The 18,636-nt window shown below is 37.4% G+C and overlaps 1 protein-coding gene across 40 annotated transcripts in view; it reads right to left on the bottom strand.

The window, feature by feature from the left end:
• The window catches only part of RBFOX1 (RNA binding fox-1 homolog 1), a 1,112,502-nt gene that overhangs the window by 4,635 nt on the left and 1,089,231 nt on the right, over positions 1–18,636 (bottom strand). For 6 of the 40 annotated variants that reach the window (XM_086854476.1, XM_086854474.1, XM_086854479.1 and 3 more), the window contains one exon: positions 10,242–10,294. The exons of the other annotated variants lie outside the window; for them this stretch is intronic. In XM_086854476.1, coding sequence (XP_086710602.1) covers positions 10,242–10,294 — 53 coding nt within the window. The remainder of the gene's footprint in view (positions 1–10,241; positions 10,295–18,636) is intronic. 40 annotated transcript variants of the gene reach the window in all.

Genomic DNA, 18,636 nt, shown 5'->3' with positions numbered 1-18,636 from the left:
TAGAAAACAGTTCATTAAGTACAAACTTCCAAGTGTACAATTGTTCATATTCAGCATTGTGAATTAGGCATTATTTTTCCCAGCAGGAGTGCAGCATTTTGAGCAAATGTAAGTGTACCTAAGTTCTTATAAAGCATTCTAAAGCCTGGAGGTTTCACTTCAAAGTGCAACCATCGTAGATGAATGCCTTCAGTTGTGCTGTCCTGTTTACTTAGTAAATCCAAATTCCTATGGAAGGATAATACATTACAACGGAATTAATTTATTTAAGCACCCCAAGTTGATGAGCGTGGGCTCTCTATCTCACCCCACAGCTGTGTTTGCTTTAGATCTGGGGAGAGAAGTCCTTGTTGCTATCAGAGGGATACAAGAAATTCCAGGGGTAGCAGTGTTTTAGGCAATTGCTTTCTTTAAGATCTGGTCTGAAACTCAGGAAAATATGTGTAAGAAGCTTGTATAAAATACATTAGTTCCTCTTTTGCTTCCAAAGTATTGATGAGTAAGGGATTAAATTTATATATCAATTCTACTTAAATACTTGGTATCCAAGAACACTTATCTTTAGAAATTACTCAACAAAGGAAATGGGCAATTCCCACTGGAAAAGCAGGGAAGGAAAGCAGCTCACATCAGTCTATGCTGGGTAAATGAGTTGGTGAGAGTTCTCTGGGCAGGTTTGACACTGACCCCACACTCTCTGCTAGGAAGAGCTTCCATAAACCTCAGCCTTGGCAACCCTCCCCAGTAGGGTGCAAACATGATTTGGGGATTTGAAACACTCAGCTGGGACAGAACCATAACAGAATCCCTCGTGTCTTGCTCACCTGCACTGAAGGGAAGAAGACATTACTGTTCTATGCCAATTTTTAGAGTCTGAGAATTGTGAATATCATTATAATTTTAATTCTTTCCAGCCAAATTTTGTTCCAACAGCAATAAAACATCTAGGAAGGGAAAACAATTAATTTAAAGGTAGACATGTTTCCCTCATGTCCATGGTAACATGCAAGAGGAATTGCATGTACTATTATTTTACATGCTTTAATGCCATGATTATTACATTTAAAGCAACAGGAATTGGTATCTTTTGTTTGGGTTTCTTTTTTCCCTGATTATCTGGTATCACTTCAATGCTGAGCAAAGGCTGTAAATCTATATCTGTAGAAAATACATTGATTATGTACTTTAAAATGTAATTTTAATTTTGTAAAAATAAATTAATGAATTTTGGTCCAGTGGTAGGGGTGCCTTTGCCTCCATCCTACAAGCCATTCCTGCAGGAACCTTGGCTTGGTCCCACTGCCTCACAAAACAAAGTCCAACAGGTCACTTAGGGTGGCATTAAGTGGCCCAAATGCAAGAGCCTTTTATAAGGAAGGACCAAGCCTGAATCCCCAGGGCTCAGGCTTTATTAAATTATTATTCTGTTGAAGCCAACTACTGAAGTAACTGGCAAGTTTACAACACTGATGTAATGTACCATGTTGCTAATAATATTATTATATCAATATTCAACAGAAATCTTGACAACTGAGGGGAAAATATGGATAAACACACACATTAAGCAATTTCAAAGGATGAAAATATGACTGTTTCAACCCAGTATTGACTTCTGAGTACATTTTTATTACCCTTTTTCCAAAGCAGTAATCACTTATTGTCAGTGTTTTACATTGGTTTTTTTTTTCATCCTTCTATGCAAACCACATCTCTTTCTTAAAACAAGAGTTGTGAAGAAATCCTAATGTGAGAACTGTGACCAAAGTTAATCCTTGCTCCTTAAAAAGAATGGTTGATATTTATATTATGATAATGCTAAAGCTTTTACTGTGATATTAACATAGAAATGTTATTGCAGAATTAGTGACGCTTATATTCTTGTTAAAATAACAAACACTTGTTTTTCTTTTACAGGATATTGAAATTCCACTTAAACAAATGTGTGCGATGTAAATACAAAATAAAATGTAAAAGGAATTATTTCAAATCTTCTGTAAAAGAAAATATATAAAATTAAACCTCACAATTTTCATTTTTGCACGCTCCTGAATACACTTGACACATGTAAGTACAAACATGGATGAAAATAGTTCCAAAGGGGAAAGAACACATGCTCAGACATTATCTGGGAAAAAAATGCATTGAAATTCCTCTGTGATGAATAGACTTCTTTTTTTTTTTCCTCTCCTCAGGGTGACCTCTACCTTCAGAATATGATGGTTTTATTATGATTAATAAATTTCATTTCCACAGAGGAAAGGAACAGTGTCAGCTTAAACTTAAAGCAAGTGGGTTTCTTTTTAAATGCTAATTTTTAAACACGCCCTTGCATGACACCAAATTTAGAAGCTCAGAAGGTTAGCAGAATAGATTCTGATTTCCAGGCTGAAAATAGGAAGGAGGATTTAAACTATATTGTCACACTGCAAATCAGTAAGCTGCTTCAGTCCCACACACACTGCTTCATTTACTCACTCTCATGCCAGCGTGCTTACTTCTCATTACAATTAGTGGCATTTAAATGCTTTGTGATAATTTACACTGTGAATTATCATTCTAGGTAAACAACTTGCTGAAATTTAGGACGTGCCAATGGTAAGGTTTGGAATAAATTAATAGTCACTGTGATTCTCTGTGTGTTTCACAGGATGATAAAACAATGTATCCGAAGCAATACACACAAATTCTTGTTTCAGAACACAGCTGATGAGCAATTTTGATGCATCACTAACTAGAACAAGGTATGCTCCTCTGTTTTCCACTGGATCTGGGACGAGCATTCAGGACATCATGGGAAAAAAAATATGTTTGCTAGCATTTTGTTAACATACTGGCACGGGATCCTAAATAGTTGGATTAACAACTGCCTGGGAAATAACTGAGGAAAGAACCCAGTGTAGCCATGCTGATTCCTGTAAATACAGCCATAAACCATCCACCAATAGATGGCATGTTCTTTACTTATGCTATGCCTCAATCTCCTCAATCATTTTCAGCAGAGGGTTTAAAAATGCTAAAATACTACATAAAAAGCCAATTTGATGTTCACTGATCAAATTTTTTAAAAAAAGTAATTAAGAAAGGGAAATTGTGGGATTTATTGTATCAGGGAGTATCTCTCTAAGTTATCAGTAGTAGGTGTTGAAGTCTCCAAAAATTGGGGGATTCTGTGCCTCTCTAATCGTAATTGCCATTTCAGGATTTTAAAATTTTTAGTAGTATGGCTGTATTTCCATACAGAGACAGTGGAGCTCCAGTAGTGGAGACATTTAGAAGCTCCTAAATAACATACACACTATAGGGCTTAATAACAGAATTAATAATGAAAAGTTCACCACAGAAAATATGAACCAAGTTAACATATTTTCCTCAAGTGATTTGAGAAGTATAGAAGGAGAATTTTAAATAATTTGATATACATATTTTACTTATCATTATCAACTTCCCCCCATTTTTTCAAGTCTACGTATTGCTGGAGAAACTACAGAAAATGATGAAGCTGCTTAAGAAGTATAAAGAGAGAAGTAAAAACCTGGTCACTGCTTCAGATCAATCTAACTCTGATCTCAGCCATATTACAATCAAAGCCTGTGTATCACTGGATAGCTCATCTTTCCATCTTTTCCCAATATTATCCACACTTTACCTGCTTTGATTGCAATCGAACAATTAAGTCATAAAATTGCTTCTGGAAGTAACACAAGGATAGCAAGGGTTACCTGGCCTTAATACCACATAAATACATGAACTATTCCAATAACTGACTTGGTTCTCTTCCTCTTGGCCACAGAACTATGAGGATCCCAATAGAGATGGCACAAGCAGCACAGCTCACACAGGTCACACAGCACACTGCTGAGCAGTGGGTCGAACCTGCTGCACCCTAGCACTTGAACCTAAAATTCATCCCACTGCCATAGGATGGCCTCTGTTTGTGGTGTTCCAAGAACGTGCAACCAAATAATTAACTTCATTTTAGATATTAACACCAAGGGGCTCCGGGCATTTCAGTCACCTGAATCACCAACAGGTCTCTCTCTACCTCAGAAGGCAATGGACAAAGATGTCTCTGACGTTTTTACTTAAGATCAAGGAAATTGAAATCTGCTCATAAAAAGAGATTCCAGGCATTTTCCTCGATTGGAAAGGTTAAGAATGCTAAAGTTCTCCTTGCCAAGTTTTGAATGCAAGCTATCAAACACTGAGCTCACTGTACAAGGGAGGACCACCCCATACTTTATTCATGGCATCTTCCTCTCCCATGACCTATAATGTGCTACAGATTTGTGATGTGGAGCAGAGAAAGAATTGGGAAGTGACAGGCAGCACAGTAAAGAGTGAAGCTTCAAGGTGTACTGCAGGGCTGAACTCCTGTGTGCCTGCAGAGCCATAAGGGATTTCCTATCACTACAGTACTAACACATTCCCAGGTTCTCACAGAGATAAGAAACTTGACCAGGGTCTACCATGGGTACAGGGCAATAATGAAAGGTTTCCGTGAAAGGATGTTCATAAATATGTCATTGATGAAATATTAAAAGCACTGTTTACTTTTTCCTGCAAGTTGGAGAAAGGAGAGAATAGAGAAACCTACACAGACTTTTCTGTAGAGAGGTTTTTCCAGTTCTTGGCTGTTTATTTATGTATGTCACATCTCAGTTTGGCCAGTTAATTTCCTTGCTAATTGACAGGCATATTTTGCAGAAGTTTCACTGATGCTCAGATATGGTTTTAATTTCTCTTCTGTTTGCTAGCCTGTATCTTCTTTTAAAATTTGCGAGATGTTTGCAGCCAGCCAAAGCTGAGCTGCCACATTCTAAAACATTTAAATAAATAAGATTGGTACTAGTTGATTTGCAGAAACACAGAAAGGTAAAAAACAGCAGCACAGATGACTTTGCCCTGAGTTGATGCTGAATAACTGCAAACTGGAGCAGTCCTAGGCACAGATCTCAGCTTAAAAGCCCTCATTCAGTTTCAGTCTTGCTGTCTGGATTCACACCAGGGTGGGAATTGTAGCTGATGCCTAGTCAAAAATCTAACAGAATTATATGCACCAATTTTCTGTGTACCTTCTGTCCAAGAAACTTAGATTTTATTTAAACTCCCTTAAAATAAGCCACTGGGGAATCTGAGGCTTGCCATCAGGTGACACCTAAGCCCAGCTCTATTCCGATGAAAAGAAAGCATTTCTTAGGTCTGTAAAGCATTTACTTATTACTATTGCTGCTATATTTAGAGGCAATAAAGCTTGAAGAAATTCTTACCTAGTTTACTAATAAATATACTGGGTACTTTATTTATTAAATTTTAAAGCAGTCTTTTGTGATCGATCATGTTCTGATGAATGATCTTTTGTGACAAAGTTCTGCAACCATAGCACTGTTTTATGTTTATTTGCAATACGGTAAACTCAAGATATTAAAACTGAATCCTTGCTCATTTAATGGATTTATATACAGGGATCCATACATGCATGCACACAAACCATCTTTCATGTGCTCTATTTTTAGCCTACCAGAGAAAAACCAATGTAATTGCTTCATTAAAAAACCAGCACAGGAGATGCACACGTGCCTATAGGCACTTGTTGAGGACAAACACAGATTATTCACTATTTCTGTTATCAAAGGAGCTTCACATTGCAAATCCTCCATTTACAAATCACAGGACCTCAGCTTTCCTTAATCTTGTCATGTTGTCACATTTGAGCAGCCATGCGAACTGACCCAGAACCGCGAGCACCGCGCAGGCAAGCTGTCACACAGATAATGACAGCCACGCCAGCCAGGGCTGCCCTGCTCCCACTGGGTGACAAAAAGGAATTAATCAAACCTCACGAAAGGACAACACAGGATAATCAAAGTGTTTACTGATTTTTATCAACTGGTCCAAGAGCTGAACATCTTCAGCACGCAACTACCCAGAGCAGTAAAAGCTGTAACAAATGGAATTCCATATAAGCAACTATTTATAGCAGCAGTAAATGCAAGTTTAAACTGCCAACATAAAGGACACTTGAATTTATAGAAGAAGTTTAATTTTGTGCATTAGTGCAACATTTCCTAGTCTTTCCAGAGCAAAAGCTTCAGTATCTGCTATTTTTCACAGGGAGCAGCAGTACAGCCTTAAATAAATACTAGCACAAGGACCATGCAGATGCTCCTTCATCTTCACTTTTTATTTGATTAGCAGAAGAGCACAGCATCATAATAAAAGCATCTCATAGAAAATGGCTATTTTCCAAACTGCTTCATGAAATGAAGTCAAACCCATTGGCAGCAGTAGTAAAAGGGAAGAACCTCTCTTAACTGAGCATATGTCTTCACAGAGCATTTCTAACAGGCTGAAGGAAACACCTCTGAAGCTGCATTCTTCCAAAGAGTTTGGACTGGACTCTCAAATTCCTTTCTAAGAGTATGATCTGAGTAGTATCTCCTACCAGACACATGAAAAGGTCAATGACATGTATGCAAGATTGTCTGGCAAAATTTTGACTGGCTGCACTTATTTACAGACCTACCCTGGCACAGGTAGGTTTGCCACAACAGGTACTGCAGCCATTCTACAGCCCTTCATAAAATATTAATTTGTTTTACATAAGTATCTCCATATTTGCTACTGTTCAATGAATTAAATTTGTGGCAGTGTTAGAGCTGACAGGTTAATGATAGTATACAGGGAAATTGCAATGACTGCAGCAATTGTATTTGTTAGAAATGGCCAATATTCTCTTCAAATATTTCAATAGCACAACCCCCACGGTTTGCTTATTGAAGCTGCTTGCTTTTATTCAGCGTCTTTCCTGGAGTTATGAAGTTAAACCTTTCAAAATGTTTAATCTATTTTGGAGACTGTATCTTTCTCCAAATGGAGGTCAATAACTTAATTTAAGACTGTCAACTTCTTAAGCTTTATAAAGCATTTCTTTTACTTGCATGCAGACATACACATGCACACACACAGAATCCTTCCTCCTGGGACTGATTCTGTCCAAAAATGTAAATAAATACAGTCACAATTGGACAGATGTTATATCCACTTCCACCATACTTCATTCCAAATTTAGCTTTATGTATACCCTTGCCTTTCTCTCTGTTATTTCAAAATCATAAACTGCAAATACACTTGGGAGAAAAATAATAGCAAGCATGCATCAGCAGTGCATTTCTTTTGCTTCTACATTAAGGCTGAATAACAGTTAAAAACCGGAAGAAGAGAAAGAGAGATAATGTAAAATAATAATCCTGTCCCATTTTTACACAAAAAATATAAAATGTCATTTGCAGGTACATCTGAGAATGCATTTGCAAAAGGCACTAAAAATGTTTTGTCTTTACAAACTATGAATTTTGATGTTACAAAACATAAAAGAGAAAAAAGTAGATTGAGCACTGATTTGAAAAATTCACTAAGAATGCTAAGGCTGCAAAATGAACAATGTTCTGCAGTCAACACGTAAATAAACCATAGGTTTATTCTGGGTCTCATTCTGATTTATCCAGAGACTGACAGGACAGATGTCCATTGCCTCCATCAGACAAGAACCTCAGGATTAATTGTCCCCTACTGTCAGGAGCTTGCTAGAGGAAGGTCCTCAGAGATCCTTGTTAAAATTCCATCATCAAACCAACAGGCACTTTCTGATAGTTTCCCTGTCTCTGTTCTAGTTCAGTTCTGTTTGCAAACCCTTTAATCACGTCTGCCAGAGAAGATCTATCCCAAAAGTGCAGAACTTCTCTTCTGAACAGTAATTATTTTTAGCCTCAGAATGCACTGGATGCAATCAAGAGTGAAATGCTTTTAAATTTCCCATGGAAGGATCCCTCTGTCAGATATCTGAGGAGGTTTCCCTTCTGTAATGTGCATTCAAGATCAGTCAGAGACACACAGATAGAAATGTGCTTATGGACACAAATCGCTCATTAACACATTCATCTACTCAAGACTACTTTATTCCCAAATAAAAAAAGATAACATGTGGCTGAGGGCTAAGTATCCTCTGGCAGGAATGATGAAGGATTGGAAAGAAAAGAGTGAATATTACCAGCAGAACCACCCAGGACCTCCCATTTCCAATTGATGATCAAGTTCCAAGCACAGCTTTACCTGTTATATATTACTATTTGTAATCCACAAACACACACATCCTTTACAGGGAGGCAGTACAAACATACATATACTCACATTTTAAACATTGAGCATGCTTATAAATATCTTCACTTGATATCAACTTTACAAACACAGTAGAATTACTGTCATTGAGCTTAGGAGCACTAAAAAAGCACTATAAAATCATACTGCAGGTGTTTTGCATGCATCTGAAAAACCACAGGAAGGTTAGTTTTGGTTCTCAAAGTATCTCTATGTTTGTTCCATGTATTAAAACATAAAACAACAGATAATAAAATAGTTGGAAATCAACTTACAAATCCAAAAGACCAAATTCAACTTTAGCAATTTGACTCAAGAATACTGGCCAGAGAATTACTTTTCTATGAAGCCAAAAGTAATTTAAATTCTATTACTGAAACTTAGGTATATAAGAAACAGCAGGCTCAGGTTTTCATCAGCTTTTTCCTTCATATTTAGTGCACAAAAAGGCACCTACAGTCACCTGTGATAGATGTGTTTATCATATGCTCAAAACCATGCCTAGCAAAAATACCTTATTGTTGAATCAATTCAACATAGGTAATCAATGGGTAAACTGAAAAGTTTTAATAAATACATACAGAGATCCATTTCCTTTTCTGTAAAGTTCACTGAATGCACTGATAAATGAAATTTATATTTTAAATGAATAATATATTTTGATTGGAATTCTAAAGAAGTGATATATGGAATATCTGTAATAAAGTATTGGGCACTTAAATTGTGCCTGAATTGAGAGAAAAAAATTTCTTTACTTGAACAAGAATTATGGCTTAGAATGATTCACTTTGCAAAACTGGATGCACAGACCCCACATCTAACTCAAGAATTCCAAGTTTAAAAATTGCTAAAATAAATATATTTATTCTTAGTGAAGTGATTTACAAATTAGCAGCCTCCCTACTACAGCTCACTCCAATGAAGAGCTGAGCAGGAAGCTCAAATGGAATAACCAAAGCCAAAATCCAAGATGAGCGATATGAAGAATGTGACAAATGTTGGCTTTTCAGAATGCATTTACTTCATAATTTATAGGACTCAGAAAAATCTATGTTAAATCATGTTTTACTGCAGAACTTTTCAGATTACCACCAACGATGCTACAACTAGAGAGACAATTTTAGCATATTTTGGGTTTAGCTACGATCATCTCTTCCATAAATAAATGTTCTCTATATTTTTCTATGTAGATCATCATGGCATAAACAGAAATCTCATCACCTTTCATTTATTTCTGCTATTATAACACTCTATCAGCAAACACTTCTTAATACCAACATTTGATTTCACACTATATACCCTCTCATCTTTCAACATGAGAAGCTTCTATGAACTTTGATTTTGCACAACATTATTGGCAGAATAAGTCCCAGCACTGTTACTATTTATTTTTGCCTTTTGATCTCTTATGTAGTAACATAACACCATCCTTACCTGCATTAAGACTAAGCTTGTTCAAACTCTATTGCTTAAAAGACAGAAAACCTCTAGACATATTCAATATCTTTATAAAATATGAATAAACCTTTTAAAAACATTGTTCATTCTTCTGTACCCATGGCTTACAACATGATAGTATATGGAGACTTTTTACTTACTAGAGAGCGATCCTCTGAAGGCACAGACCCTCTCTCCCACTATCTCATCCATAGGATAGACTTTGTGAGTGCTTTAGGGTCTGCAATACCCTCGTGGGCACCATTTGCCCCCAACGAGTTGAAAAGAAAATTGTTACATCTATAGCACTTACAATGTCCTACACACATCTAAGCCTTGGCTCTTCTCAGCAGTTCTGCTCGGTTTGACTTTTGAAAGTCACAGTCCTGAGGCTTCCATCAGAAGGTTTAACATATCCTTACACACTAGGCCATGCCATACTTAAACTGGAAACAAAACACCAAAGTCAGCAAAATAACCTGATGGCTTTTATACGGCAGAACCTAGAGGCTGAGGCTATAAATTCATTAAACTATTCCAAAGACTTATACGACGGACTTTCCTATGCTTTGTCTTACGATTAAATGCAGCATGTGAAAAAGGATATTGAGACCTGGATGGATGCATCAAGAAGTATCAATGATTGTTACCTGCAGAGGTGTTACAAGAAATTTCATCTGCTGCAACGAAGACGAATTGATTTCTGCAAGAGAAGATAAAATTCACAATACTGCTTGCTGACTGGGAAATGTGCTAGCTGCCAATTGACTTGATGTTTACAGATGGGGTAGGGGAAGGGTGCTTAATTTTAATGAATGTAGCAAGAAAAAGTGTTGAGTACTATAGAGTTTATAAGGATCATGAGGTAGACATGCTGGGATCTTTTAAATGAAATAATGGTGACATTTGGATATGGACTATGTACAAACTCTTGCATTGGAAGCTTCATGTTTAGTGTTACAGATATGTCAATATATTTATGAAGTCTAATAAAAATAAAACAATATATTGATATAGCTATTAAAGGGCACTACTGCAAAATATGTAAAAAGCGCTTTTGAAAAAAAATTAAATTGCCATTTACTTTGTGCATCTGAAAGGAGGATATTAAAATTAAAATATTTTACTTTTTCTATGTCTAATATGACTGCAATCAGAAAATTAATTTTCTGCTATTTATTAAAAAAATGACATAGTATATTCTCATATACTGTCATCCAAATACATAGAAAAGTCTTTAGCAGAATCTTAGGAGAATAAGCTAGAGATATGAGTAATCTAATATAAACCTTCTCTTGCAAAATTCTTTTTTTAAACCAGGTGACACAAAAAGAGAAACGCTAAATGCACTAATATTTCCAAATGCAGAAAACTTCATTACGGCACAAATCCCGATTTGTCCTTTGTGAAATCTAGGCAATCAGGACTCGGGTTAGTGGAAACCACGATTAAGGATTAGCATCAAATGATTCCTTTATATTCATATCCACAGCTTCCCCGGGGTGCTCTGGCGTTGTGCAGGGTTAATGAGCCCGGGTGCAGAGCTAAGGCTTGGCTGTGGTTTCCTCCCAGCTGCACACAGCCCCTGCCCTGCCAGGCTCAGCAAAGCCTGACTCTGAGCTTTGCACAGCCTTCGTGCTCCTCACAGCCAGCAGCCAAGGGATGCAGCCCAGGACTGCCTGGAAAAACAGCTCTGCCAGCATTGAGGATCCTACTGAAAACCATGCAGCAGCAAACGTCCCTCTGGGGCAATAAAACCTCCAGTTAAGCCTTAAGGGAACAAAATCTCTTTCTATTACTTCACCTCCAGTGTATCAAGAGATTTGAAATTCTCATTTAGAAATCTGTGAACCTTGTTACTTAGAGGTTCACAATGTGGGGGTGGAGGGAATAAATAAAAAACAAAACAAGGAATGTGCAGTCTGGACTGCAGGGACAGGATTGCATAGGTTCAAAAGCAGATCATTGCCTCTGCCCCAGCAGAAATGCTGACACTGTCAGTATGAACCTAGTGACCAAATTGTACATTCTTGCATTTTCAACTTTTCATTAAGTTCAGTTGGTAGTTTTGCTCTTTATTTTGTCATCTGCAACAGTTTAATGAGCTAATGAGATTTACCTAACAGGTAAAGATATGAATTTTAAAAAACCAAAGGAGGATAAATTTTACATTAAAATACACAGCTACTCTGTATTTCACAGGTAGCATAATTTGTCACTGTATTTACTGCTACCACCTCTGTGATAATTATAGGCAGGAAAAGTTAGATGTTGCCTAAAAGTGACTGAGCCAGTAGCAATGCAGAATTACCAGCTACTGCTTTACAGAAAATCACCCTGGCTCATTTCTACGAAGTTGTTAAATTGTCCTCTCATCTAAATGAAAAGATCAATTTTCCTTAAAAACTGCCTCTAAGGTGGTTACTGAGAAGCTCCTTTTGTTCATCTCTGCTCAGAACAGTGGAACATTCAGCCACAGATTCTCTACCTTCAGATGTTAAAATACAGAATTACCTGCAAGGGCAATATGCTGTGTTAGTACCTCCAGAGAGACCCCAGAACACTAACTGCATTTTGTCCTTTAGAATGACAAGTATTATTGAAACTGTTCTGAAATCTTACTCTTTTTTTAACCAAGTCTTTACTAATTACTGGGAAAAAACTAATTTAAAAAGAAAATGAACCCAAAATGATACCTATTTAAAAAAAACAACTACTATAAACATCTTTTGTTATACTGCTTCATAGGAAGACACTATTTTGCTTTTGTAAAAGTAATTTCACAACTCCACACATAACTTAAAAGTAGGAAGTTACATATTGGTCAGCATAGCAACTGTGAGAATGGAAAGGCTGGAGTCCAATAAGCCAGTTCAATATTTTATAACTAATTAGGGGTTATTTGCAGCAATTACTGGAAATTCTTAAGCACTTTGATGGCTTTAATGCTCTTATAGTGGCAGGATTTATTTAGCTAAATTCCATACTGTTGCTTACATAGACCTAGAGGGGAAACTGCTCATCAGAGGCATCACAGCTCTCACAGCTGATGGCTAAAGAAGGTTTTTGTGTGACAGCCCCAGAGCCTGCAAAAGGAGTCCCTTGGAGTGAAGCTGGCTCTGGGGTGCACCAATCCCTCCTGCCCTGAAGCAGGTGGAGAGCAGAGGTGGCAGGGACAGCTCACCTTGCCCAGTCCTCTGCAGGTGTGGAGTGTTCCCTTTAAAGGGCAATTCTCTGCACTAACTCTGCTGAGCATACAAGGCTTGAAAATCTCACAAGGAAGGTGTGATGAAAATTCATGATGCGTTTTAGGTTGGTTTAGTGTTCCTCATCACTGCTACGCTTTTAATGATTCAAAAAGGTACAGGAATTGTAAGCGGACCCAACTTTATTATACAATAAGCCCTGCTCAATTAAGATACAGAATCACCTCCATAATTTAATTTGTGTATTAACAGTGAAAGTATAGAACCAAATTTTCACTGTTCACTGGTTAATAATTCAGATGTAAAAGAACAGAGATTTAAACAAAAGAAACTTTTTTTTTTAATAAAATTTTAAAAGTTGTTGCCGGCTGTGAGATAGAAAAAAAAAAGAACAAACCAAAACAAAAACCTGAAAGGATAACATGACAAATACATTGATCTGAATGTACAGCTGGATATATTCAACCTGCCAGATCCTCACACCCTGGGCTAAGTGCAGTCCTTTTAAGTGCAGGAGTGGCAGCCTTTGGCAGTCTGAGCTCTCTGATGTCTCCCAGACAGTGTGGGTCAGGAAAATGTGCTGCTGGGTCTCCAAATGGCTGGATTCCATCTGAGCAGCTACTTCCCAAGGGCAAACACTCTGCATACTACTGCTTCTCTCAAGCCTACATATCCATCTTTATCTCTTCTAGCAAATTGAAAACTAACTCGTTTTTTACCAGTATGGTAATAAAGATGGTTTGAAATTAAAAAAAAAAAAATAAATGTTTAAACATTTGATATATATCTTGAATTCAAACAAGAACAGAAGGGGAGGACAACAGAAGTACTATTAAATGATTTAGATGTGCTTTCTTCCTTTGGGGTAGTTATTGAGCCTGCCTCACACTATCTTCAAAGGTTTGAATATGTTGTAATTTCCTCTGCTCCATTCCCTTTAGTCCCTTTGGCAGTAACAAATGTGTGCCTCTAAGGCCCCACATCTGACAGAAACCTCTCTCTTTTGGCACCTGCTCTTTCTATCCAGCAGACCTCTTGCATATCCAAGACATTACACGCTTGCTTTCTCTCTTCTTGAAACCATTTGGTGAAAACATGCCATACTATAGAATAGAGATTTTATATATACTGAGGGGTTTATGTTCTTTAATCACTGGAGCCTGAGCCTTGTCCTTGCTATGGATGTCTAATATACACAAGTACTTCTGTGAAGAAATACCTGACCTGTAAGTGATCTGCCCACTTTACTACTGGAAAATTCAGAGCCCAGAAGATAAGAAGAGATTCAGAGAATGGGTCTCAGACACTCTTTTTTTAATGACTTGGGGGATGTAACTATGATGAAACAATTCCAACCTAAGTTCAGAATAAACTGCTACCCTGAGTGCTCCCTCTAAAAGTTTCCATGGAGTCATCCCACCCTGGGAAAGGACGAGCTCCTCCGTGTCTGCACTAGTCCCCACTCCCCAAAAAGCACCAGCCTCTCACCACCTTTCTCTCCTGCTGCTCCTCAGGTGTACAGAGCTCCCAGGTGTCTGGGGATTTATAAACTTATGGTCATTATGGGTGGGAAAGCCAGCAGGGCACGTGGGGCCAGTGAGAGTTCTGTGTGTCCTCTCCTCTCCCTAAAATGCAGTGTGGCACCCAGACTTCTCGCCAGTTTCATACAGCACGTGACTGACAACAAAATTTTGGCACACACCTGATTTCACCCACGACTCCCAGAAGTTTCCAATCCCTCCTCCTCAGTAGAAAAGAGCTTCCTTAAAACAGAAGCCATACTAGAGGCCAAAGGGGATTTTAAGAAATCAGTTGCACTGGCTCTAGGAAATTTGAAATGTAAAATAAATAAAAGTCCACTAACATACAGTGATTATGCTTCGTAGATCTGAATTCCTGGGCTTTGCTGACAAACTTCACAAAACTAGGCAGAAATAATTTTGCTTAACCCAGGGGTTCAGACCCCTACCCAAAAATACAGCAACTGCTGAAAACGGTGCAGAGCCCCAGAAGATCAAAAATTAGGATGAAGGAAAACACAATATTGAACAGAAGTTACAGTGGGAAGATTTAAACTACATTTAATCAGTTGAGTTTTTCTGGTAGGACTGCCGTGGGACTGACAAACAAAGCCAGTATTTAGAACTCAGGGATCAGAATCTCAGCTGGTAAATTTGATGCAGCTTAACCAAAAGCACTGCATTCCCTTCCTGGAGCTGCTCCAAACTCTATTCCCCAAGGATCCGGTGCTAACTATCGCATGCAGCAAGGATTTTTCCCAGCAGAGTTATATGTGGTACCTCTGTATATTTCTCCATTATATTATTAAAGCTATTACATACTTCCTTCATGCTCTAAATGTTAAGACTTTGCTGCTCTTGTGAGGACTCTGATGTTGAGGGCTTTTTCACTATGAATTTTAATATAGCTGACTGCTGGCTCCTTGAATGGTTTCTGCAATATTCAAGGATGGACAAAGTTTCCCTTTATAATCATTTTATTAAGTCCTTCCTAACTGTCTCCTGCTGGTGTCCTAAATTTAAATATCAAGGCTATCAAAGAATTTAAACTTTTTAATATTAGCATAATAACTATAATTAGAAGGTTGATTTTGCTATTATCATGCTTTATATTCCCATTAATGTAAGATCAAAGTACATTACCATACCCATAGCATTTGAATCACAACACAAAGACAACGAAACAACTTCACAGCCATACCTATATATTAAATGAAATAAGAATAAAACTATAAATAATTCATGCGGTATCAAGCTTCAACAACACTGACAGTAACTTCTTTGACCTGATGTGCATTAGGAAGCTAATTAGACTAATTTCTTCAATGTCAGGTTCTTTTTCTCTGCAGAATTTCTTGTTCAACCTAACCAACAATGATGCCAAGACAGAGAGGAAGATGTAGGTATTTGGCTTTCACTGAGGTCCTCTGTTTTTCTCATCACAAGATAATGCTCTCCTAAATCCATCATTCCACACCATTTCTTTCCTGAAATTTTGAGGCAAGCCCTGGAAGCAGACAGAGGAAAACCCTGACTCAAAAGAAAAAAATGTGGCTATTTCTGTAGCTACTGCTGCAGACAAAACACCAGAGCCCATCTGCATTGCCCAGCCCGTCCATCTGCCCGGGCTCAGCTGCCACTGCAGAAGGTGCTGTGTCCCTCTCAGCTCCCTCCTATGCCCCAGGGTGGCTGAAATGGCACCACAGCCCTGATTCCAGGCAGCTCAAGCCAGCCCTTCACTCCCCTGCCACGTTCATCACCTCTGCATTGCTCCCATCTGTGTCCTCTTTGTGCTCAGTACAGGACATTTCAGTGTGCTTTAGCCAATGGCAGGATGTCTCTACCAAAATTCAGTGTGCCAAAGTCAGCAGGAGAGAGAGAAAAGAAACAAAATCTCTCATTAAATTTTGCCCTGCTATCAATCAAACAATTTCTTGACCAGAAATAATTTGTTTGAATACCAAAAAGTAATTTTGCAATTGTGAAAAACATGCCTTCAAGAAAAGAAAAAAAAAAAACCACAACCCCCAGCTCATCTGGACACCAATGTGTACATCTCCAAACCCAGTGATATGCCTGAATCACATTTATTCAGAGAGAAAAAAAACAAGCAACAGATCAACCAAAAAAACCTAAAGGGATTAAAAAAAAACCCAAAGGGAAAAGCGGTCAACAGAAGGTGCTTTCTCATAATTTGTATTCTTAGCTCAGGCTTTCCCCAGCAGATGGGCAGGCATCTTTTTTAGCCTTGATATTGAACTAGCTAAACAACCCACTCAAATCCTAGAAGAGAGAGACTCCTTTCAGCACAGTCCAATGCTGATGCTGTAAAGCAGATTGGAAAAATGTCCACTCAGTACACAAGGTGGATACAATAATTCTGCCATGGCAGTGCCTTGGACACAAACTCCCCTTCTTTCTCCTTCCATTCCCTCTCAAAGTCAGTATAAAGGGTGTTTCTAGTAAATAGATGCAACCTTCCAACTTAGCACTCTTGTTGAAAAAAAATTAAAAAAAGCTTATTTTAAACATATTGCCAGAATGTGGACAATATCTTACATCACAACCAGCAGGAAAATCTGTAGGTCTTTCTTTCTCCTTTCGTATTTTCGATCTACAAATTTTATTTCCTGATTTTTTTTATTTTTTTTTTTTAAATCAGAGCTATACCAATAGACTTGGCTTTAATTCGTATTACCTGCTGCATCAGTGGAATTTTTTGATGTTCAATCGTTCAATATATTACACCTAGCATGAAACTATTTGTTATTAATAATGTAATATACAGAATCTAAGGATGAATATTTATCCGCAAGAGGAACATGTGATTTTTAAGTACACCTGGACATTTTAAAGTAAAACCTAATAGGTGAAATTCTGAATACCACACAAATCCATAGCAGAATGCCACATCTGCTCTAAAATTATTGCCCTTTTAGTGTGATTAACACAGTCTGTGCACTTCAATTAAATACTTGAGGAAGTGGTGCAGTAATTTTATTTCAGAAGTGCTCCACATCAGCAACATAAACCAATGTCATCATGATCCAGAACTACTAAATTAAGGCTATATTTGAAGTCTTAATATTTATATCTGAAAATTTTGTTTATTACTATATTTCAGACATATTTGTTCTCTTTAGGACAAGGAACATTTTGAAGTCAGCCTTGTGTAAAGGATCGGTATTTTATTCAATAAAATACTTTAAAAAAATATCAATTTATTTAATTGGGGGGTTTGTTCTTTATGTATATCATGGCATCCTTAAAATAATGCCTCAAAAATATACTTTATATTTGTTTCTGATTTCATAGCAATTATTACACCTTACCAGTAACCACCATTTTCTCCACTATAAAGTTTCCTAACATGCAGAGATATAATTATAAACTTCAGCAATTATGAATAACAAGAATTCCTTCCCTTTACATTATATTAACTTTGGAATGACTTTACAAATTAGTTGACAGCATAATTTTTTTCATATTTTAACTAAAATACCATATGTGTGGAAACCTTGCCATGATTATTTAAGATTTTTTTTTCAGAAAAAACAAAACAAACTTTAGAAACTGGTACATGTTTGGTTTAAACGAAGTCTTTACTTTTTTTTTTTTTTTTTTAATTTATTGCATGCATATTAAACAGCCTGTAGCAATTTTCACAAAAACTTTTCTTTAGGATACACGGATAAACATTTTATTCCCACTCCTGCAGTATTCTTACAATCTGGTGTTTGCCTCAGGTGGATTCCTAGAGTATCAGAAGCTTGACAAGCCCAAAGGAATATGAAAAAAAAAAATCTACTTAAATACCTAATCAAATGCTTTAAAATCCTCAGAGGTGTGAAACGCTACAGTAAAAACATGCAAGGATGTAAATTGCCTCTTTCTTGATTAATTTCATCAACATTGTTATTTAAAGTTTGTTCTTCTAATACTCCGTCACCTTGCCAGAGCACACTGCAAATTACACTAATCCATACAGACTGTATCCATGTCATCCCAGTTTTATTAATCACATTCCATTCCTTTATCTTCTGCCTGCCTCCTGCACAATGCTCTTAATTCCTGCTTGGTTTTACAGCACTCAGGTTGACAGCACTTAGAGCACATCCTCATCTGCCTCTCTGTGGCCCCTCAAGCCAAGGATCTGAGAGCTGGGAAGTGTGTAATTAGCCACTGCCATGTCCAAAGGAACTCTTATGGTCTATCATGTCACAGGCACTGACCCAATGCCCTGGAACAGTTTTGCTCTGCTGGATCAGGAATCAATGTTTCAGTGACTCCCCAACTTCGTGTTTATCCAGTCTGCTGAA

Source organism: Cyanistes caeruleus, chromosome 17 (genome assembly GCF_971803275.1).
Source record: "Cyanistes caeruleus chromosome 17, bCyaCae1.hap1.1, whole genome shotgun sequence".
NCBI lineage: Eukaryota > Metazoa > Chordata > Aves > Passeriformes > Paridae > Cyanistes > Cyanistes caeruleus.
This window is presented reverse-complemented; position numbering and strand designations above follow the sequence as displayed.